Source organism: Molothrus aeneus, chromosome 6 (genome assembly GCF_037042795.1).
Source record: "Molothrus aeneus isolate 106 chromosome 6, BPBGC_Maene_1.0, whole genome shotgun sequence".
Lineage (NCBI taxonomy): Eukaryota > Metazoa > Chordata > Aves > Passeriformes > Icteridae > Molothrus > Molothrus aeneus.
This window is the reverse complement of record NC_089651.1, coordinates 28,000,466-28,023,834: the sequence shown is the minus strand read 5'-3', so window position 1 is coordinate 28,023,834 and position 23,369 is coordinate 28,000,466. Positions and strand designations below refer to the sequence as shown.

The 23,369-nt window shown below is 38.2% G+C and overlaps 1 protein-coding gene across 2 annotated transcripts in view; it reads left to right on the top strand.

The window, feature by feature from the left end:
- The first annotated feature begins 6,441 nt into the window (after positions 1-6,441).
- The window catches only part of SIPA1L1 (signal induced proliferation associated 1 like 1), a 70,455-nt gene continuing 53,527 nt past the window's right edge, over positions 6,442-23,369 (top strand). Inside the window, exons 1-4 of one of the 2 annotated variants that reach the window (XM_066552948.1) lie at positions 6,442-8,262; positions 15,513-15,643; positions 16,249-16,437; positions 22,676-22,850. In XM_066552948.1, coding sequence (XP_066409045.1) covers positions 6,765-8,262; positions 15,513-15,643; positions 16,249-16,437; positions 22,676-22,850 — 1,993 coding nt within the window. In that variant the 5' untranslated portion in view covers positions 6,442-6,764. The remainder of the gene's footprint in view (positions 8,263-15,512; positions 15,644-16,248; positions 16,438-22,675; positions 22,851-23,369) is intronic. The other variant, XM_066552949.1, reaches the window with a different exon arrangement.

The following is a 23,369-nucleotide window of genomic DNA, read 5'->3' as shown; positions in this document are numbered from 1 at the left end:
CAGCTGGTTCTCTGTGCTCTGAGCCAGCTGATGCTTTACCACCATGGTTACCAGGGCTCGAAACCTGGGGGAGCAAATTCAGCTGAGTGCCACAGTGATGTGCTCAGCTCAGCACCCTTTCCTAGTGACTGTGCATCCCCCGCATGTTCCACCGTGAAAGCAGAGCGAGCTTGGCTTTGTCTGGAGAGAGGCATATACTGCAGAGTGCAGAAGCTGCTGGTAGTGACTCACAGTAATTACTGTTACACCCTAAAATCCATGTAACCTTGCCTAGGTTCATGTGTATTTGCATCACCTAGTTCAGCACAGAATGAAGCTAAGAATAAAGCAGTGCTAAATCCTAGCAGATCATTGCAGGTGATCATTGTGTGTACAGCAACAGATGGCACCTGGTGTCCTCAGAGCAAAGATTTTTTTTCTGATGGTTAGGATGCAAGGAAACATTCAGAGAAAAAGGCAGAAACACAGACTTGCTGACATGTGAATCACTGACAAATTTTGTAGACACATAAATTGGTGAAGTGGAGGGAAAAGAAAGGGAGGTTGAGGGAATCTGTCTGTCTATGCAGAGCTGACAGTTATCACAAACTCAGGTAGCACAAAGCCAGCAATTCTGCTAAGTTTGAAAAAAAAGAAACCAGTAACTTAGTAAAATACTAAACACTATTCTTCAAATAAATTTTCAGTTTGTAAATCTTCCTCAGAAAGATGAACCTTTTAGCTTTCCTGCAATTACTATGATGGAAGTAATCCTGGGAAGAAAAGGATAAAGTTAATAATAGGTAACCAGATAAAGTATTTCAAAAGGCTAAATTGAATTTTTCTCCTCCGATGAATTAATTTTATGCAATTAAACATTATTTTGTACATATAATAACTTAATTGGCTGATAAATTAATAGTCCCTACCAGGGTTTGATCTGTTATAATTCAGGTAAGAATTTGTAACACAAATAGATAAGCTTTCTTATATAAAATATTTTTCCTTGTTCTCTTTTCTTTTTCTAGTTTTAGAGGAGCTTCTAGTTTTCAGAAGCTTATACTGATGGCATTTCTTTTCCCAGTAAAAGTTAGCAAGGATTGCTGCCAGTAATGTGTGTGTTGTTGCACTGCATTTCCGGAATTGACTGTGGTTTAGTAAACCCCATGGAACAGAGAAGATATCAGTTAAGTTTTTCACAACTGCTTGCTGTGCAATGTTATTCTGATCTCCTTATCCTACAGCTTTGGTGATTTTAAAGTATCCCTGGCAATACGTGGCATTTACCCCCCTCTACTATGTTTTACTGTTTGGAGTGGAGCAGGTCCATGGTATGGAGGCTTGGCAAAAGCAAGACTTTGCTATAAGTTGAAACTGATTCACTCATTTTCAAATTTTTAATTTTAAAATGCCACTTTATAATAAGGGCTGATGGTGAAGTATGAAGTCTTTCCTTTGGAACGTTATGAGTCATGAATAATTTGGTGCCCCCAAATCTATCTCTGTCAACATCAGACCATTTAGGATCATTAGCGCCCATGATCTCAGCAGATAAGAGTAATTGCTGAATCTTGTCAAGTAAGACTCAGTTGTGGGTAAAGTCACTACTTTGCAGGGAAAAAGAGCACGATTCTACATAACTAAAGCTAGGAAAAGTTGTAATAGAAGGTATCTGAATTGACGTGTCAGGCATGAGCTCCTTTCCTTCATTCATCTTAATAAGTAGTTGTTGAATTATCTTCTTTGTCTAACTAGATCCAAGATAGAAACTGATTACTGTGCAGTAGTTGAGGTTTTTTTACTATCCCGAACTGATTTGAGTGAGACAGTTCTTCTTGATCAACTACTTGTATTTGCTGCTTTGTATTTCAAAGGTCTCTAGATGAAATCTTGACTGGTAGGTCTTCATTTTTCTGGGTGTGTAACTTCAGGCATCACAAATAAGAAATCAAGATCCTTGACTTCCCTGCCTTTTAAGAATGATGGAGTCTGCAAAACCATCTTGCAGTTCATCCAGAGGGTCCTTTTAAGTTTTGTAAGAGTGTTTTTTTCCTGCACCTAAAACTTTGGCTTTGGAGGAGACAGCAAATTGATTTAAAAAGGTATAAGTAGAAAGCAAAAGTATGAAATAGGTGAATTTGAATGAAAAGTATGAATTACTCATTTTGAGTTGAGATTAGATGCTTAATCATCTGGTACTGGTAAAAGCAAACAAAATTGTTCTAAGTATCTGAGACCTATTTTGAACAGATACTTGGATTGCTTTACTAATTATTGTATGGAATATGATAAGCAGATAATTGGTTTTATGATTATTCTCTTTACTCTCTATTCAGGTTTTTAGTTGATATAATCAGTACTAAGTTTTCATGTACCCTTTCAGTAGTCTTTGCATTTGGTTTTCATTTTTTATATATAGCTGTTCATCTGATTGTTTTGTTGGCCTCCTCAGTAAGTTGAGATGAATTGGAAAAGTACATTTTCGTGGTTATGCTGGTTGGTCCTTGCCGTATTGTGTTTGCATAGATATTCATAGCTCTATCTTAAGATGTATTTTTTTCTATATTGAAATGGTAACAAAGTAGGATTTGTTGCTCTTTGCAAATGTTGCTCTTGGCATTAGAAGTAGGTACCATACTGCTGATCTTGTAATTGTAACTAATTTTAATATATTGCATATTCTGTGTTAGCATTTTTGCTGCTTAATATTTAAGTTCTGGCAGGTTTTCCTGTTCAAAATAACACCTGTTACTGGTCTTTTAAATCCAGTGAGATTTGCTCTGTCTCTGATGCTGTTGTGTTTTGCAAATAATGAATACTAGAAAAGGTTAAAGTACAGATTGCTGATGTTGTTTATTTTCATTAAAGCTGATAACCAGTGTACCCAGGACCTGTGCTTTAGGAATTTTTGCTGGTATCAAATGTAATGTTTTCACTTTATTTTGATTGAAACTAATTAAACTTTTTACACCAGGCTGTTAGGTCTCGAATTAGACACCAGGCTGGGAAGGTCTAGAGAAATAAACATGGACAGGTGGTTGCACTCTCAAAAAAAATTTGACTTAATAGTGATTTAATTAATACAGACACAGTCAATGACGAAGTTCGTTTCTTCAGAGTATGATATTAACTATTACTGTAATCATTTATGGCCTGTATTCCAACTGCTACAGCAGATGAAGGAGGACAGCTGCAAAAACCTGCAGAACATGAAAAAGCTGGTCGCCAGAGTGAGACATGCATAAAGCTGAGTCAGGAACAGAGAATTTCCTTTGGAAAATACACTTGTGGTCATGTAACTAATGACAAAACCATGTATACAACAGGTCAAGAGTAAGTCACATAGACCACTTAGTTATATTTTTTCATGTGATTCGAGATATGTTTGTATATCCATATCCATACTTAGGATTGTTGTCCTGAAAATTTTTAAGGGAAAACATATAATTTGGGGAGGTAGGGAGAACTGGTGGTATTTGGATGCTTATATGGTCAACACCAAGCTTGGGAGTTTTTAGAGCTGCTGTGAACTTATGCCCTGAAGTTAATGACAAACCTGTACTAGTAGGTGATGTGTTTCAGTAGAATAGCATTTGGGGGGGAGGAGGTGTATACTTTGCTTTCAGAGTTAATGTTGGTGGAAGGGGAACAGAGAAGGACAAATCTTGGCTTTCACTGCAGACTGTGAAGAACAGCTTGTGGTAGTGGATGTTTTATGTTTAAACTCCTGCATGTTTTATGTTCAACCCTCAGCTTGACTTTTCCTTTACGATCCCTTTTAGCCTGGCATTCTCCTGCCCTAAATCCTTATCAGTTTTCATTCTATTTTCCTTCTGTCCTGCCTATAAAAGCAAGATCTGTATAGATCTTTAGGAAGTGCTGTGAAGTGTTGCCATTTCATAGAGGTTAATAGTGCTTAAACACTCTTTGATAGGCACCTTGCAAAGTAGGCACTTTGATAGGCATACTTTGAAAATTATGGGCAGAAGATTAGGTTGTGTCATGGCATACAGTGTTTGCATTTTCCCTTCCTTGGTCTGATGGTGCACAAAGTTGTTTCACCAGCCTGATAAGTTCTCTAGGCTGGAGGGTATTTGAAAATTGTAAGAAGTTATGGCTGAATACTGAATTCAGTAGTTTTCAAACAGCAGCATGGGTAGACTGCCTTTCTAAAGTTATTCTAATTAGAAAAAATCCTATTATTTCATCAGTATCATTGACAGCACAGAGCTGAGTGCTGCAGCTGAAACAACAGAAGGAAGGGATGCCATCTATGAAGACACTGACAAGCTGAAGGAGTGGGTCTGTGAGAACCTAATTAGGTTCAACAGGTCCAATGCAAGGTGCTGCACCTGGATCAGGGCAGTCCTAGACATGAGTACAGACTGGGAGAGGAACTTTTTGAGAGCAGCCCTGCGGAGAAGGACTTAGGGGTGCTGGTGAACAAAAGCTGTAAGAAGTCAACAATGCTGCAAGTGCAGAAATCCAACCGTATTCTGGACTGCATCAAACCCGGCAAGGCCAGGGGTGTTAGTCTCCCCTGTGTTCTGTCCTTGTTAGACCCCACCTGGAGCAGTGCATCCTGGTCTGGATTCTTCACAACAACAAACGTGAAACTGTTTAGAGCAGGTCCACGTAAAGGCCATGAAGATAAGAGGGCTTGAGCAACTCTTCTAAGAAGCCAGATTGAGAGAGCTGGGATTGTTCAGTCTGGAGAAGAGGAGGCTGTGAGGAGACCTTATTGCAGCCTTTCAGTACTTAAAGAGAGCTTTGAAAAAGATGGAGACTTTTTACCTGAGGAAATAGTGATAGCACAAGGGGGGAACAGTTTTAAACTCAAAAATTTAAGATTTAGATTAAATGGTAAAAAGTTCTTTCCTGTGAGGGTGATGAGGCACTGGAACAGGCTGCCCAGAGGATTTGTGGATGGCCCATCCCTGAAGATGTTCAAGACCTGATCTAATGGGTGGCATCCCTGCCTGTGGCAGGGGTGTTGGAACTGGTTGATCTTTAAGGTCCCTCCTAGCTCAAACCATTCCATGATTGTAAGACTGTAGCAGCATTACAAGGAGAAGAGCTGCATTTATGTAAATGCCTGTGCAAATACAGTTGTACCCTGGGGGACTCGCACTGTTCTTGTTACGTGTGATGCAGTAGCTTGCATTTTAAGCATTCCTTATGTGTTGAGCTTTATATTAAGAGCAGCTATTTTAAAGGGCTTTATATGGCAAGTGAAATTTAAACATACTGCCTTTGGAGGCAGTAAGTGCCCTCACTTGGTATTTAATTAGTGTGGTGCAAAGTACTGTAGTTCTGAAACTGCAGAAAGTGCTGGTTTTCCTGGAAGCATTAGAAAGCCTTGATTTTAGACAATACTGTATTGTCAATGCTGTGCTGGTTCAGCAGCATCTCTGCACGCATTTGGCAAATATTTAAAGGACACATTTTGTCTGATTGGTTCAGCCATGGAAAATTATTAACTTCTTTGTGTTAAAGGATGTACACAGCAATGCAAGATTTTATCTTGACAATCCCATGCTTTTGTCTTCTACCAGCAAGGATGTATTTGTGGATTATGTTTTTTTTAGCTCCTCAAAGGGCAGTGTACTAAAAGCTTTGTAATCACTTCTGTACTGATGAGGTATGGGAAAGCATTTAATTTCTGTGACTTTGTGAAGCTGTAATAATACAGGAGCTGTGGTAGACAAAATTTTATTAGCCAGGGAAATAAATGAAACTTTTTTCAAGTTACTTAAAAGTATGTATTTCTATTTAGCTTTAACCTTTTTATATGTTGTAAACTCTGGTCAGAGGTAATACATGCTTTCTGGACTATGCAGCTAATGTGCAGATGAGGCTGTGCAAAGCACAAAAAAAATGTTGTTGACAACCATCCTCTCTAACAATTTTATACACTTTATTCTAATTAGCTTCCCTTTTATTTTAAGTTAACATATCAGATATTTACACTAATGGGAAAGTTGAATAGGTAGTGTTAATACCTAATGGCAACCAAGAATGTATGACTTGTAAATGGTAAATTCTTTAAAGTGATTATAAAATTGGAGTCCTGACCTGGCTCTTATATAATTTCTCTGGGAAATGTATGCTGTATGTGTCCTTAGCTGAGAAGCTCCCTACTAGTGCTTTGTAACACTGTTCATTAACCCAGCTAAAAAGTACCACTAATCAATTCAGAAAGAAAAATTTGTATTTGTTGGAATCAGAACCCAGCATTATTTTTTCAGAAGGCAACCCAACAATACCTAGAAAACTCGCCACCACCATGTAACGCAGTGCTGCATTTTTGCAATGATGATCAATGTGATTCAAAAACATGTTTATAAGAATATCAATTATGTGTAATAATTACCTTGATAATTATTGATATGATAGTATCAGTTACCAAAAAAGTTCTGTATTAAGAAATTTATTATTCTATCTCTTTTTTTTCTGTTCTAGGCTTAAAAGAAGCATAAGCCATTCAATTACACCTCTGATATTTTGGAGCTCGAGTGATGTTAGAACTATTTGAATGTATTGGAGCATGGCTGCTTCTTAAAATGCAGAAGTTAAAGAAAATTATTGCTTATCAAAACCTACTGAATATCTGAATTTTTGGGACATTCAGCATTTAACTGTGTCCTTAAATGTCCATGATTAAGATCTCATGCAACCATTGTATATTTTGGAGACTATTCTCCAGAAGAGAACTGTGCATTTAAAAAGCAGAAATGACTGTGGGCTTTTTTGGAACTTACTAAGGTTGAACATACTGAAAGACCATGACCAGCTTGAAGCGGTCCCAGACCGAAAGGGCTGTTGCCACTGGGGTATCAGTCGGAACAGATGGCACCTCAAAAGTCCACTCGGATGACTTCTACATGAGGCGCTTTAGGTCACAGAATGGCAGCTTAGGATCTGCAGTCATGGCACCAGTTGGACCTCCTCGCAATGAGAGCTCCCATCACGTTACCTCTACCCCTGGAGTCCCTAAAATGGGGGTCAGGGCAAGGATTGCTGATTGGCCCCCAAGGAAGGAGAACATCAAGGAGACAAGCAGATCTAGTCAAGATATTGAAACGTCAAGTTGCCTTGACAGCATGTCTTCTAAAAGCAGTCCTGGGAGTCAGGGAAGTTCTGTTAACCTGAATGCTAGTGATTCTGTCATGTTAAAGAGCATTCAGAGCACACTTAAAAACAAGACCAGACAATCTGAGAATCTAGACTCCAGGTTTCTTACACCCGATGGCTATCCCAGTTCCCCAAGGAAAGCTCTTCGCAGAATACGACAGCGCAGCAACAGCGACATCACCATAAGTGAGCTTGATGTGGATAGTTTTGATGAATGTATTTCACCCACATTTAAATCTGGACCATCTCTGCACAGAGAGTATGGCAGCACATCTTCCATAGATAAGCAGGGAACTTCAGGGGAAAGTTTTTTTGACTTATTGAAGGGCTATAAAGACGAAAAGTCTGATCAGAGAAGCCCAGGCTCAGCTAAACTCGGTGAGCTTCTGATTGCCAGTGGAAGCAAGGGTTCAGGATTCTCTCTAGACGTGATAGACGGGCCTATTACTCAAAGGGAAAACCTGAGACTATTTAAGGAAAGGGAGAAGCCACTCAAGAGACGCTCAAAATCAGAGACAGGAGATTCATCTATTTTTCGTAAGCTGCGTAATGCCAAAGGAGAAGGGGAACTTGGGAAGTCTTCAGATCTTGAAGACAACAGGTCAGAAGATAGCATTAAGCCTTGGACTTGTCCAAAGTGTTTTGCTCATTATGATGTACAGAGTATTTTATTTGATTTAAATGAAGCAGCAATCAATAGGCATAATGTTATTAAAAGAAGGAACACAACGACAGGTGCGTCTGCTGCTGCTGTAGCATCACTTGTCTCTGGACCCTTGTCCCATTCTGCAAGCTTCAATTCTCCAATGGGCAGCACTGAAGACCTGAATTCAAAAGGAAGTCTTAATATGGACCAGGGGGACGATAAAAGCAATGAACTAGTGATGAGTTGTCCTTATTTTCGTAATGAGATTGGTGGGGAAGGGGAAAGGAAGATCAGCCTTTCCAAATCTAATTCAGGTTCCTTCAGTGGGTGTGAAAGTGCCTCATTTGAATCGACTCTGAGTTCTCATTGCACAAATGCTGGAGTTGCAGTTCTGGAAGTTCCCAAGGAGAATCTGATTTTACATCTAGACAGAGTGAAAAGATACATCGTTGAACATGTAGACCTTGGTGCATATTATTATCGAAAATTCTTCTACCAGAAAGGTAGGTAACTTGTATTTCTCCTTGAGCTTTAAGAATGACTTTTTGTTTTCCGAACATGCAAAATCCAGTTGATACTTAATAGTATTTGCAAGAATTAGGGATTTCTTCAATGGTGTATTTTACTGATGGTATGTGCTATATCTAATAGTCTTTCAGAGTGTTAGAGTATAAGAATGTTGAGGATTTTATTGCTGATAGCTACGGTAGCAATGGCTACAAAATATGAATGCCTTGAAACACAGCTTTGGGTATCCATAGGAGTGAGCAGGGGTTGACACTTGAAAGATTGAAACAAGAAAATCCTAAAATACGAGAACTTTCTTCCCACTGTGCCAGGAGTTGATTTACTGAGGATTTAATGGAATGTGCATCTTAGACGGGTAGCATTTACAATAATCTTTGGACATACTAATTAACTTAATAATCATTCAAAATTTTTCAAAATGAATAATACAGAAAGGAAGACATGTACAGATATAACTTTATGTACACACACAAATACCTGTGTTTCAATGCCAACAATATATCTGAAAAACCAGAGTGCAGTTCTACTTATCACATGGTTCTACCCTGAAACCAAGTATTATAATTTCCATTGGATGTATATGGGAGGGACACAAAAGCCCAAAGCAACAGATCAAAGTCTTTTGACCTGTAGAAAAGAGCATGCCCCAAACATTACCCAGGATACTCCCCCTCTCTGTCCCCCCATTAAAAATAATACTGGCATTGGAGGTACAGATCTCCCTCTCATGATTCTGAAAATGATCAAAAAGGATTGCAGACCAAAGTCCTTGAAAAGAGTTCAGTCTGCAGGACTGTGTTGTACTTCCTGATGGATGGAGCTGTTCTGATGACTGACCTGGAGAGTGCTTGTTCCTTACCTTTCAATGGTCAGGGTTGGTTTCTTCTCTTCAGTGAATGCAGGTCAAAAGAGCTTGTTTCTCACATATAAAAGCAACAGGGATGCCTGGTTAGAATTAAATTGATGGTCTTAAAAAGAAAAAGCTAATGCTTCTTAATTGCATGTTCTTGCTAATAATCTCATTTCCCCTTTTTCTCTTGCCTTCAAAATATGTCCATCTCTCACCTCTTCCTCCCTGCATTCCCCATTGTTTAGGTGGCTCTTGTTACTCTTTCTGTAGTCTCCTCTTCCTGCATTCTTTCTAGGGCTGAGAGGTAGCCTTTGCTCCATGTTTTTTAAGAGTGCTGATCCATATCCTTTGGAGACATAGGAGTTAGGAAAAATAATGGCTTCCTGGGAAAAGTAAGCTAGATGTGTGATACAGGATAAGGTATGTTTAGAGGGGAGAGCCTGAGGTTTGTGACCTTTGGGATTATCTTCCTCTCTGTCTCCCTCTGGAACAATTTGATTCCTTATCAGTCTAGTGAGTTTTGCAATCAGCAACTAAAGTTTCATGTTACAGCTGACCTGATTTACAACATTTTAGCCCTAAGAGGGACAGACATTATTCTTCCCCCTTCCTTGTACCGGTTCTCTTGTTTTCAGAGAACTTGATAAACCAGTTGAGTTTACTGAACAAACAAGCAGAATTCTTGCCATCAAAATAAATTTGGGGTTTACTGCTTGACTATTTCTCTCCAGTTCTGGTGAGGGATATTACTATTTCCTTGCAGTCAGAGAAGTGCTAAAGCCATATGGCCAGGTAAGGGATGGAAGCGAACAGCAGAGGAGGAAGGAGGTATGAGTGAAATTTCAGCCCTTAGCCAAAGCCAGTTTATTGGTTTGCCTTCTCCTTAAGGGAAGCCACACCCTCTTGCTACTACAGTTCCAGTCACCATTACATTTCCATTATTTTTTAGATGTAATTAGGAAGAATTGATAAAATGTACATAATCTAGTTCTAAGGGTACTGGTGAGGGGCAGCCAGATATAAAAATGTGTGTTATGGAGTAGGATTGGATGGGGAGAAGAAGCTGTGATTTTATTTCTTTTCCTTAAACAATAAAATGGGTTTTAAATTCACTTTTGTGTTCAGTCCAGCAGAGTCCAAACCAGGGGTGTTGTTTCTTCCAGAGATTTTTATCTTAAAAGCTGTACTTTAGAAGCCTCATTAGATATCCCAAACCCCAGTTTTCTACAAGTACAGAACACATTTTGTTGACCACCCAGAGTATCATCGTTCCCTGGGCAAACTTTAGACTAAGCTGATGAGGTGGGATAGTGATAAAATTTGAAGCAGCATCATGGGGAAAAAAATCTAGGAAGCCAGTTGTAACTGAATTTTTTATGTAACATGAAGCAAGTAATGATGCAGAAATTTTTTTGCTGGAAGAGGAGGTTGGATTTTTATGATGTTATGAATGGAACAGATAGTGCCAAAACACAAGTTTCAGTAGGATCAGCTCATCAAGTCAGTAGGCTTTGTATAATTTAATAGTCTTGGAAGTATTCTTACCTGAATTCTGATTTGACAACAATACCTTTTAAAGATCTCAAACCAGGCAAATGTCATGGACTTGGAGAACACCTAGTAATCTTAGAGCTTGCAAAGAATAAAAAGAAATGTTCCAGAGAATAGTAAGCTGAGTTGGTTTTCATTCCAACTGGAAATAACAAAGAAGGTAATTTGGAACTATATCAATAAAGAACTACCAGTTAAAAATCATCAATGATGCCAGTCAGCATGATTTCATGAAAAATGTCTTGTCACATAAAAGAAAAAAAAATGCAGTTCATCTTGTGTCTTAAAAAAAAGGATGAAAGATGTTGAATTCATGTAGGTCCTTTTAATTTCTTCAAGGCAATTTGGTGAAATGTTGATGGTAACTTGTCTGAAGTCTTTAATTATATGAAATCAATAGCTCATTTTTTACAGGTACTGTTACTTAGATGATAGAACCATCTCAAGATTTAGCAGTGTATGGAGGAAGGATAAGTGAGCTTCCAGTATTACTAACATGGTCCAAATTAATTAAAATATTTTAATCTAGTTAGTGTAAAATATTTGCATGTGGCATTTATGGATGAGTCTTGTATAAGTTTAATGAATGCAAATGGATGAGTTTTTGTATGTAAAGGAAATTGGTCCCTCTACAAAGTAGTGGAACTGATAAACATTATTCTGGCCTGGTGTCCAGACTTCTAAATGTGAAAATACTGGGGGAGACAGTTTAGTGGAGGTAAGACAAATTATACTTAGAAAAAGATATTGAGAAGAGAACTTTATAATGGGAGGCTGAATTCAGTTTCTCCACTTTATATCTGAACTAATTTTGTAGACTCGCTTTGTACTCAGTGGAGAGAAATGAACCTTGCAGGATCTTAGGAATTTCAGTCACTTCTCTCAATTCACTAACAGAAGCTCATGCATAACTAACTCACATGGAAATGTTTATTTTTATAGGAAATGAATGCTCCTCTTATGATTCACAAAATGTATTTACAAGGTGGTTAAATAATGGTGTGTTTGAAAAGGTATATTTAATAGAAGGTCTTAACCAAAAGTTTGAAGTCTTGACATTCATAAGTTAAGCTTGTGCATAAAAAGGAGGGAGAGGATGAAGCCAGCGCAAGAGCCAATTTGTGAAAGTTGCAGATGTGTTTATTAAAGACTTGTTTACAATCAATATTAAAATCACACAGAAAAATTTGTTTCCGTTAGCTTGTCCGAGTGCAGTTCAGGAAAGAGATCATGTCACTCCAGAGGAGCAGTCTGTTTGCTCTGTTCCCATAATTGGTCTGGGAGTTAGTTCTCATGGAAAGAACCAAGAGCATCTGTTTTGCTTCCATCCTTCTCATGCAGTAGTTGCTAATGTTGCCATTTAGGACAAATGTAAGTTACTAGCTTAGAATGAAAGACTTGACTGAGAAGTAAATAGTTTCCCAAACTGGTTTTATAACAAATGAGCTGTTGGTTGGCTTTCCTTTAACTGTTGTCAGCCAGTAAAAATACCCTTTTCCCTAATGCTTTTAATTGCTGCATATTCTATCCAAGAGTTGGTGCCTTTCAAGTATGTGGCTAGACTTGCAGAGCTCCCAAAATGCTGCCTGCCCTTTTGTCTCCAGAGAAGTACTGGGCAGGGTTTTCCAGTACTGTAAATGCTGAGCTAGGATTAGAGGAAAATACTTGATGTGAGTTTCATTCAGAAGAGAAATGTATGGGGTTTTTATTTCTAGTCCAATTACACAGAATATCATTTGGACACGATATCTAAAGGGAAATATAATGAAAGCACAAAAGAACTTTTTCTGTTAAAATAAATTGCATGTACTTGGATTTCCATTGCAAGGAAACTCATAAATATCTGCCAAGAAAATAAATATTTTACCTTTGGTTCTTTCACAGAAAGTATCTTTTGAGTTATATGATAGATATTTAACTAGTTTTAAAAGTATGTATCTATTTTTTAATGACCAGCTACAATGAAGTCATCTTTTTTTTTTTCTGGTATGGATTTATAAGTTAATTTATGGCTGCTGCTAGTTGTCCTGATTGTCTGTTAATTAAATGATTTTTCAACAGTTGTTTAGATTAAATGTCAAGCTTGAGAAATGTTGTTTCCAATTAGCTTCTGTGTGGTGTGGAGAAATAAGCTGTCTTCTATGGTATTCATGTTTGACATCAAGTTCCTGAATTATAATTGTGACATAGCCCTTATTTTCCCAATAAAACAACTAATTAGCTCTCTTTACACTGCATATTAAGCTTTTTGCACTTTAATCCTGCTGCTGCTTTTCCTGCACTGGAGAGAGAAAATTTTTGGATGTAAGGAGATTCAAATTTTAAGGGAAAGTCAGGTGGAATTACAAGAAAGTGTACCAGAAGGATATATTGTAGCTTGCAGAATGAATACAGATATGGGGTTTAGGGGAGGAGGAAGAATGAAGATAAAGAATGAACAACCCAGTAGTAAATATAGAGTAGAGGAGAGGAGAGGGCAAAGGATGTGCATAGGAGAGCAAGAAAGAGACTGCCCAGAATGAAGGAAAAGAGAATAGAAGACATTTCCTCTTAGTAGAGAAGTGTGGAGTTCCACACTACTTCATGCATTTTTCCAAAGCAATAGGAGATAATTAAAAAGCTTAATCGAATGATACAGAATTGTGTATGTGTTTTGTGTATGTGTATGCAGTTTCAAACATTCCTCTTGCCACCCTTCTTAAATGAGTTTTCAAGATGTAGAATAATTTCTCCTGAGAAAATTTTCTATCTGAATTGCAAGCTAGAGTGATTGCAGGGTACACAAGTTTTACCATCTGTGTGGCTGTCAATACACTAAACTAATGAATTGTTTGGACCCTTCTAGTATGCATGACCTCCATATCTTTTTTCTTTAAGCTTTTCAATCATAAAAGCAAAGCCACATCACTGTTTTTAAGTCACTAAGCAGTTTAGTGTGGAGATGTCCAAGTTACCTCAGGTTTTGGAAGCTGCATAATATACTGATTCAAAAATTAGTCTAACTTTCTCCAGGACTGTGCTGCTTCTGCATTGACCTTGTCTGCTATGAACTGTTTGGTGAGCTATAAACATCCTGATGAAAAACCAGACTAGGTAATGCAGGAGAAAGAGAGGCTAGGGTGCTAGTAAGATAGTTTGAAATGTTGAACAACAGAACATCTCTGGCATTTACAAGCCTCATATTTGTGGACTAGTATGAAAATGTAATTAGAGTTATATAGATAATCTAATTTGTTACTAATTTTCCCACTCACAAAGTTTAATGACAATATTTACAGAATATTCCAAGAGATACTGAAAGAATTTTGAATTTTAATTACCTTTGTTTAAAGTATTGGCTTTTCATAACTGGCAGACGAATTTGGTAGAAAACAAGTCTTCTAGTGCTGCAAGCATGTCTTTAATGCTGTCTTGCGTGCTCTGAAATCTTAAACAAAAGACACTGAGTGAAGGATAATAAAATACCAGACACTGGGGACTTGACTAGAACCCCCAAGGGCCTAAAGTGTTGGACAGCTGTGTGAAAGCACTTAGTATGTTGGAGGGAGATTTTGTAAGAACCAGTAACTATAAGTTTTAAAAGAATTAGAGTAAAAAATGAGGCTCCTAATTTTTTAACTGTATTATTAATTGGAAAAATGATTGCCATTCATTTTAGATGGAGTATATTGAAATAATCTGTTTTTATTATCTTTAAAGATGCAGTTCTTGATGATGTTAAAATACTTTACATTTTCTCTCTGTAGTAGAATAGCTCATATTGGATTGCTCCTAAAGTTCTTACTTAAAATTGTTGTTTTAAGAATGACAAGTAATCTATATGTAGTAAAGGCAATATGGTTACATTTCCTGTCAGGGCAGTTAAATCTTTTCTTTATATCACTGAATTTCACATTTCTTTGAATTGCTGTATTTTTAGGTGGTTCTAACTTTCTATTTTTGTGCATGTATAAATTTATTCCTCCACGCAGCTTATGGATACTGATGACATGGGACTTACTTTTCTTGCACAGTGCTTGGCTCCAATTGTTTTACTTTTCTCTTACATTTGCTTTTAGGGAATATATGTTTAAATTCAGCAGTCACTTAAGATTATTGCAGCTTTGTTTATATGTTGCTGCATTAATGGTGCTATACCTCTGTCAAGATAGTTTGTAATGCTCAAAAAGTTCTACAGAAGAGCCTTCAACATCAATCTCTAAAATTGTTGAGCTTTGGTTTTTGTAGAGCTTTTCTAAAAAAAGAAAAGAAAAAAAGCTTTGTGCTTTTCTAACTTTTTTCATGTAAAGCTTGGCTTTACATGTCTATTGTAAAATGTGTTTCAAAGAATCTGGTGTTCAGCTAGTGAGTGATTTTACCAATCTTGTATTCTCCTCTCTGCTGCCTTCCCCACTGGACTGGTTTTCAACTGAACTCTCAGCACTTTAAGGGTTGTTGAATACTTCACTGTTCAATATTTATGCTAGTAATTTTATTCTTGTGCTTTATTTTTCTGTGGTGCTATAATTTGATATTTTTACTGTGAACAAGCCTTTAACTTTTTTTCAGCTTCATCAGTTTTTCCCATTTTAGAACTGAGTAACGTGTATGGAAAAAGCCTATTTAAGCAAATATGCCATGTTGAATTTCAGCCTTTTTGTATAATTGGAGCTCACAAGAGAAGTGAAGCACAAGAATGACATCCTGGTACCACTTGAAGACATGCTCTTATTGGCTCCAGGGAGCTGGCAGTTTGTTTCCGGTGTAACAATCAAGCATGGAAATATAGTTGAAGTGTAAGAAGTAAGACAGACTTCTATTTTTTTTTTTTCTCTTATATACAAGAACACTGGAACTATTTTGGGGCAGATGAGAACCTGGGTCCAGTAGCTGTGAGTATAAGAAGAGAGAAGCCTGAGGAGATCAAAGAAAATGGACCTCAGTATAACTACCGGATCATATTCAGAACCAGTGAGGTAAGCAGTCCAGGGGGATAGGAAAAGAAAGTGAGAAGGCAAAACCAGGTCCAATATGTGGGGTGTGTGTGCTTTTCAGCATTGATAATAGATTTCTGTATAATCTGGGAACCTCCTAACAGAATCATGCTACATGTTTATCTGACACAGAATATATGTGAGTTATTCCGTAACATCCAGTACAGAGGAAATGCTGATGGTTGTTTTGGTTAAATTTTCAGAAACTTACAGGATATTAGCTAGAAGCAAGCCAAGAGGAGGGAAATTGCCTTCTTCACTTTTATCTATGGCAGTGGTAGACCTGAGAAATGTACTTTTTACTTTTAAATGCTCTATAGTATAGAAATACTGTAGTAATACTGATTTTTCCAGGTAGTAGTTTTCTGTAAAACTTAAATCTGATTAATTATTTCAAACATTCTGATTTCTGTTACCAATGAGTGGAATTTTTGTGTATCAGTGTTGGTCTCATGCTAACAGAAATTCCTTAATGTCCTCGATCTCTACTGAGAATTGGAAAAATAGTAGGTCTGGTTGCACTGCTAATGCTGGTCAGTCTCAGTGCATAACTCAATATATGGACTGTTTTTCCTTTGTATGCATAGCTCATGACATTAAGAGGCTCCGTGCTGGAAGATGCTATCCCTTCTACTGCAAAGCATTGCACAGCCAGGGGACTTCCCCTAAAAGAAGTGCTGGAGTATGTGGTTCCTGAGCTGAATATCCATTGTTTAAGGCTCGCCTTCAACACCCCAAAAGTCACAGAACAGCTTATGAAGCTTGATGAGCAAGGGGTAAGTGCAGAGTTACAGAATTAAACAAAAGATCTTAATCTGTCAGATTATTGCTATGAGTTGCAAAATGATCTTTTAGGTTTATATTATTTGAGTAAGTCTGTTGAAATCTCTCATTTAAAGTAAAACTTGTCATCTGTAAGGAGAGTTATATTGCATTTATTTCCCCCAACTTTTGCAGAATATTTGGGATGTATGAAATCAAGTTCATTTCTCTGGGTAGCCTAAAGTTTTAGATTAATGTTATGGCAGTTGTTAATTTAAATTTCCTTTAAAATAGAGTACAGCATGGTTTTTCAAAGACTGTGGGAAGGAGGGAGTTCTGTTTTTATTATTGCTATTATACTAAGAAGAGAAGTCTCCCATGGAGCTAAATGTTTCACTGTAATAGTGCATTGGCTAAACCATGACCAGGGTGCTGCCTGTCTTGTTTTGTTTTGTTAGTGTTCTTTTTTTCTTTCCCCTGGAACAAACTATATGGCAAAATATTCTAAGTCTTTCTTCATATGAAAAATTTTCAATGAGGTGATAGTCTCCTTGTCTTTTAAAGATAGGACCAAGGCTCATTAGCACTACAGCTTTGACTTAGAAAAATGGAAGTCCATGACTCAAGTGAATTTTATGGTTATAAACTTCAGTAGTGACATTTTATAGCTGTGTGCATGCCTCAGTCCTCACTGGCAACCTTTCTTCCCATGCCTCTTGAGTGGATGGACCCAGGATGGGGACTGGGTCCCTCCCACTGCAGAGATCATGTTCATGGCCACCTGATGAACTGAATGTAGGCAATGGGATTTGGATTAATGGGATGCGTCCCAGAGTCCTCAGGGAATTGGCTTACGCAGTTGCCAAGCCACTCTCCATGGCATTTGAAAAGTGATGGCAGTCAGGGGAAATCCCAGGAAACTGAAGAGGGGAAACATTGTACCCATGTTTAAAAAGGGTAGGAAGGAAGATTCCCTGGGAGTCATCACCCTGTCAGCCTCCCCTCTGTGCCTGGGTAGGTCATGGAACAGTTCCTCCTAGAAGCTCTGCTAAGGCACATGGAGGACTGGGAGGTGGATTTGAGACAGCCAGCACAGCTTCAGCAAGGGCAAATCCTGCCTGACCAACCCAGTGGCCTTCTAAGATGGAGTAATTACATCAGTGGACAAGGGAGGGGTTATGGATATTGTTCTCCTGGACTTCTGTAAAGCCTTGGACATGGTCCCCCACAACATTCTTCTCTATGAATTGGAGAAAGATGGATTTGATGAGTGGACTGTTAGATGGATAAGGAATTGGTTGGATGGTCACATCCAAAGGGTAATGGTCAATGGCTGAGAGTAACAGTGGACATCAGGGACAAGTGGTGTGTCTCAGGTTCATAGTGGGATTTAATATCTTCATTAATTAATGACATTGCTGAGGGTGCACTCAATCTAATTAGGAAGCTGAGTGATGCAGTTGCCATGCTTGAATGATGGGATGCTACCCAGAGGGATGTGGACAAGCTCAGCAAATGGCCCCATGGGAATCTCAGGAGGTTTAAGATGACCAAGGGCAAGGTCCTGCACCTGGATTCTGCACCTCTGGTATTCACAGGCTGGAGACTGAACAGATTGAGATCAGCCCTGCCCAGAGGGACTTGGGGGTGCTGGTGGGTGAGAGGCTGGACATGACCCAGCCATGGGCACTCCCAGCCCGGAGAGCCAAACGTGTCCTGGGCTGCATCCAGAGCAGTGTGGGCAGCAGGGCCAGGGAGGGGATTCTGCCCCTCTGCTCTGCTGAAACCCCACCTGCAGAGCTGCATCAGCTCTGGGGTCCCAGCACAGGAAGGACAAGGACCTGTTGGAATGAGTCCAGAGGAGGCCAGCAAGATGATTAGAGGGACAGAGCATCTCTACTGTGAGGAAAGGCCGAGAGCACTGGGATTGTTCACCCTGTAAGAGAAGGCTTGGGGTGACCCAACTGTGTGGCCTTCCAGTACCTGAAGGGAGCCTGTAAGAAAGAGGGAGAGGGACTTTTTACAAGAGCACAAAGTGACAGGACAAGGGAAAATAACCTCAAACTGAAACAGAGTAAGTTTAATTAGGTGTGAGAAAAAAATTCTTTACTGTGAGGGTGGTGAGAGCTGGAACAGGTTGCCCAGAGAAGCTGTGGATGCCCCATTACTAGAGATGTTGAAGGCCAGGTTGGATGGTGCTCTGAGTATCTTGGTCTAGTGAGAGGTGTCCCTGCCCATGGCAGGGGGATTGGAGCTGGATGATCTTTAAGGTCCCCTTCCAACCCAAACCACTCTATGATTTTATGACATCTAAGAAAACTGTGAGGTTAAATTATTCTTAGTTTATATCCTGTATGTTATTAAGCTCCCATAGTATGGCTTTCTAGTACTTAAACTTTTGAAAATCATTAAGGGCAAGTGATAGTTGAATTTTTATTATGTGCATCAAAGTATTTTCTGTTTTTGTGGTAATGAAACAGTTTGACACTTCTAGCAAAAAAGATAAGTACACTCTGTACTAATTAGAAGCTGCATTTTTTCAATTCTAAGCTAACAAAAATTGGGTAGCAGCTGCTCTACTAATTAAGTGCACAGAATGTTGATCACTTCTACTTGCTGAGTGCCACACTGTTTCATTACAGCATGAGCAGGTGCCTGTTTGATATAGCAGATAAAATGTTTTGTAAATTCAAGAGTTAAGATTATAAAGTCACCTTTAGCCTGACTTAGCCACTAAATTTCACCCAGGAATCCCTTCACTGAGCCAAATGTGTACACATTGGTTTTCATTAGAATAAGATATCTTTTTTTATATTTGAGTGAGGTCTTAAAGCAGTTGCTTGTTTTCATGTTTAAGAATTTACACTTCTTTATTTAAATTTATCTGCCTTCAGCTTTAAGACTTCTGATATTTTTCCCTGCTACATTTTTAAAAGTCATTTTGGTGTGAGATTTTTTTTCCAGCAAAGGTTTTTGTATGCAGTGATTATATCATCTGTTGGTCTTGTTTATGATAAACTAAACAGATTGCACTTTTCAAGTCTTTCACTGCAACATATTTTCTCTGCATTTCATATCACTCTTATGGCTGAGCTCTGTCTCTTCTACTCTTTCAATATCTGCATATGTCATTCAGTGCTAGAATGGGAATATTTTTCTTGCCCTAGTTTTGTACTGGTGGTGTCTGTGAAAGTTGCTCGTTCCTTACTTCCTCTTAGATTGCTAGAGTGGTAACATCTGCTGTTCATACATATGGTCCCCACTGCTTGTCACCTAGCTGTTCTTTTATTTGATTTATTAAAATGCATTCATTTGAATAGTTCTGTGTTAAACAGCAATCCAGTCATTTCCTAGGGCTGCACTGCCTTCTTTGCTAATCACCTTCTACTAATCTTTGTCTTGAATGCAGAGCTCATGGTAGGTTACTCTTAAGTTTGCTTCCAAATATGATTTAAAAATTTGAATATTAGGGCAATTACTGATTTATTTCATTTGAAGCTAGTCTTTATGGCAATTCCTCATTCACACAAATACTGTGAAATGTCACTTGGTTCTTAATATAATTCCTGCTCCATAAAAGAAACTTGCTGACTGATTAAATCCAAGCTATACTTTCTGCTGTCTTTACTGGGTGCTAGATAAATACTTAAAGTGCACTTTTCACATGTATATAAATATGTAAATACTTTCAGATTATTAAAATGAAGATGTTACTTTAGCAGTTTTACCACAACAGAATTCATGCTTCAACTTCTTTTTTAGCTTTTTCTTGTAGTTAATACACTTCTAAGGACTAGATTTATCAGAAGGTTTAATAATGGGGACTGTATGCTATTCTCCAGATCTGCTCTTTTTGATTCAGAAATGCCAACTTGTGTTGTCCTTAAGGAAACTTTTTTTCCCCCCAAAAAATTAGCAAATCTAAGAACACAGCTAGAAGGCATATCCTGCTCTTTGCATAGTCCTTGTTTAGTTGACATTTTCAAAGCAATAAAGCATGGTCGTTTGCTTGCTCATTGGTGCTGCAGATCCCATTTATATTTATGCCCTTGAAAATACTTCCTTCACCTAAAGTTGAAGCTTAATAGTGCAAGTGTGTTTCATGAGAATAATTTTCTTTGTCCTAACTTCTTTAAGTGAAATTACTAGAAGGTATTGTAGTTAGCAGTACAGCTAAGGTGTTGTGGTTCCATGAAGCACTTGCATCCATCCTGTTTCTGTGGGACTGGAGAAGGCCCATCTGAGCAGCAGATGCCTGAATGGTCCAGGACAGGACCTGCCACTGATGGTATGGAAAGTGATGGCAGTTGTTTGGCAGGAATGGCAGCAGTGCCACCTCTCACCAGCCTTCCTCCCTCACCATGTGTCAACAGGAGGCACTGGAGCAGATTGCCAAGCTGGGCATGTCCCATCCCTGAAAGTGTTAGAAGTCAAGTTGGATGTGAATTTGAGTAAGTCTGATGTAGTAGACCAGACCTGGTCTAGTAGAAAGTGTCCCTGCTGCCCATGTCAGGACTTTAGAAACTGGATGATCCTTAAGATCTCTTCCAACCCAAACCAGTTCATGATTTTGTGCTGTACTTGAGTTTTGTCATAAGGAATTTGGATGTGTTTAGAAGATGCAAGTAAGTCAGTGTGTCAGCTGATAAAATAAGGGATATTCTGTAGTGGGGGAAAAAAAAGCAGCCTAGAACTGTAACTTTTATATAATGACTTCTTCAGCAGGAGTAAACAAGCCAGGTTATCCTTACTCTTCTTTTTCCCTCCTTGTTTTCCTGCTGCTAATACTTTAATCCCCATCATCATTCATCCTTTGTGGTGAAGGAAGAGTACAGTAAAATAGCAATGTCCTGAGTTTTTAAATTTTAAAATTTGCTTTCTTTAGAGACAGACTAGGACCACTTCTGAGGGCCTTTAAATTATCCCACCATAAATATAATAGGTAAAAATTAGTAAATTTCAATTTCATTATGTGTCCATATGATCCTGGCAAGTTCAAAATCCTTTGCCTCATGGCTTGGGATAGAATCTGCTGCGAGCAAATTACAGTATATTTAGATAACTTTGCTTCCAGTGCACTTGCAAATAACTGTTTTCACTTCCCAATAATCTGTAGTCCAAACTTGTGAATCTCATACCAGTTGTGATAGATTTTCATACAATTTCTTTCTGGCATATGTGGTTAGTCTATTTGATATAGAGCCTCTGCAAAAATTCATGTGTGGGAGGAAAGATTATTTACTGGACAATAAGGATGCATTTCTACTGGATGAATTACATGCACAAAATCCAAGGATCTCCCTTGTGCTCCTTCAATCAGAGTTCCTGCCTGTGAAATTGGTTTTGGAGACAGCAGTAAATGGCTGTGGATGCTGCTTTCTTCCCTTCTGTGACTTGTCTATCTGTAGTCCAGATGTAAATGATGCCAGTGTACTCCTTTTTTTTGTGTGTATGTATCAATTTGGAATTGGTAGAAACAATTTGCTTTGAGGAATCACAATTTTAGTTGGGTAAAAAATTACTTTATTTGCATCTTTAGTTTCTGCTACATTAGGAAGATCAACTACCAAATTAGAGGGGAAAATGGAAATGAAAAGCACAAGTGTATTTGAAGATCTATGCTAGTAAATAGTACCTTCAAGGTATGACCAGAATTTTTCAATTTAGCTGGTTTTTTTTTTTGTTATTATCATCCTATTTAAGTCAGGGAGGGCCAACTGAACGCCATGAAATCTTTCATCATTGCAAACAGATGAATGTTTTAACAGGTGAGTAATTTCGATCTTCTCCTCGAAATGAGAGAGACTTCATTTGGTCACTTGTTTAAGAAGCAAGCACATGATGTGCCCTACCCTTCTGCATGGAAGGCTTAGCATAGGATGGCAGCCATGGTAGCAGTCAGTGAGTGCCAAGTTCCTGGCATTTCTCAGCCAATGCTTCCCATGTGGCTCAGTGCTGGGCATTCACTTGAAAGCTGTAGTGTTGTCCTCCTGAAAATAAGCGACGTTCATGTTTATTTCACTTCAGAAAGCATTTTGACATCTTCAGATTAAATCTGCCATCATTGAGGCAGTTACAGTAGAAAACAATGAAAGTATTTGGAACTAGACTAACTTTTGAAATTAGGCTGAATATTAGGTATTTTTTCATTTGTGAATTATGGATTTATGAAAACGTGGGAAATTAATTCAGTGCCTAAGTTGCTTCATTACTTGGTACACACATAAAATTTTCATCCTTTTCCTTTTGTAGTTAAGTTACCAGCTTAAGGTGGGTATCATGTACTGCAAAGCTGGGCAAAGCACAGAAGAGGAAATGTACAATAATGAATCAGCAGGTCCAGCCTTTGAGGAGTTTCTTCAGCTCTTGGGAGAGCGAGTTCGACTCAAGGGATTTGACAAGTACCGTGCTCAGCTGGATACAAAAAGTAAGACTTTTTCATTCTTTTTTCCCCCTTAAGTGAATAAAATGCTTGGTATGGTTGCTAACTGCCTTTTTGAAGGGTTCTTAAAAATAACATCTTAGTTGTAGGAAGGCAGTTGCTTAATATAAGTGAAAGCAGAGCACATGTGTAATTTAATTGTACTCTCATATGGTCTCTCAACTCTGATAATAATTTTATTTTTGCACTGATTTGGTATGAAATTATCAATAAAGCTACAAAAAGAAACCAGTAATTATGGAACAATTATTGATATTGCAAATCTATCATCAGTGTGTTGTCTTAAAGCTAATCAATACAGCTGGTAGGTCTTTTATTTTTAAAATTATGCACTTATAGACTGTCTCCAAAATGTTTCAGGAACCCATCTGTGTCACTCCACCTTGAAAAATTGATATACTGTTTTTCTGATGTCTGTTGCATGCAGTTTTTCTTCTAGGCAGTTTTGTCTTAGTCATTCTGTCAAATGTGTTCCTCCCTCTGTGCTTTTTATTTTTTGAGTTA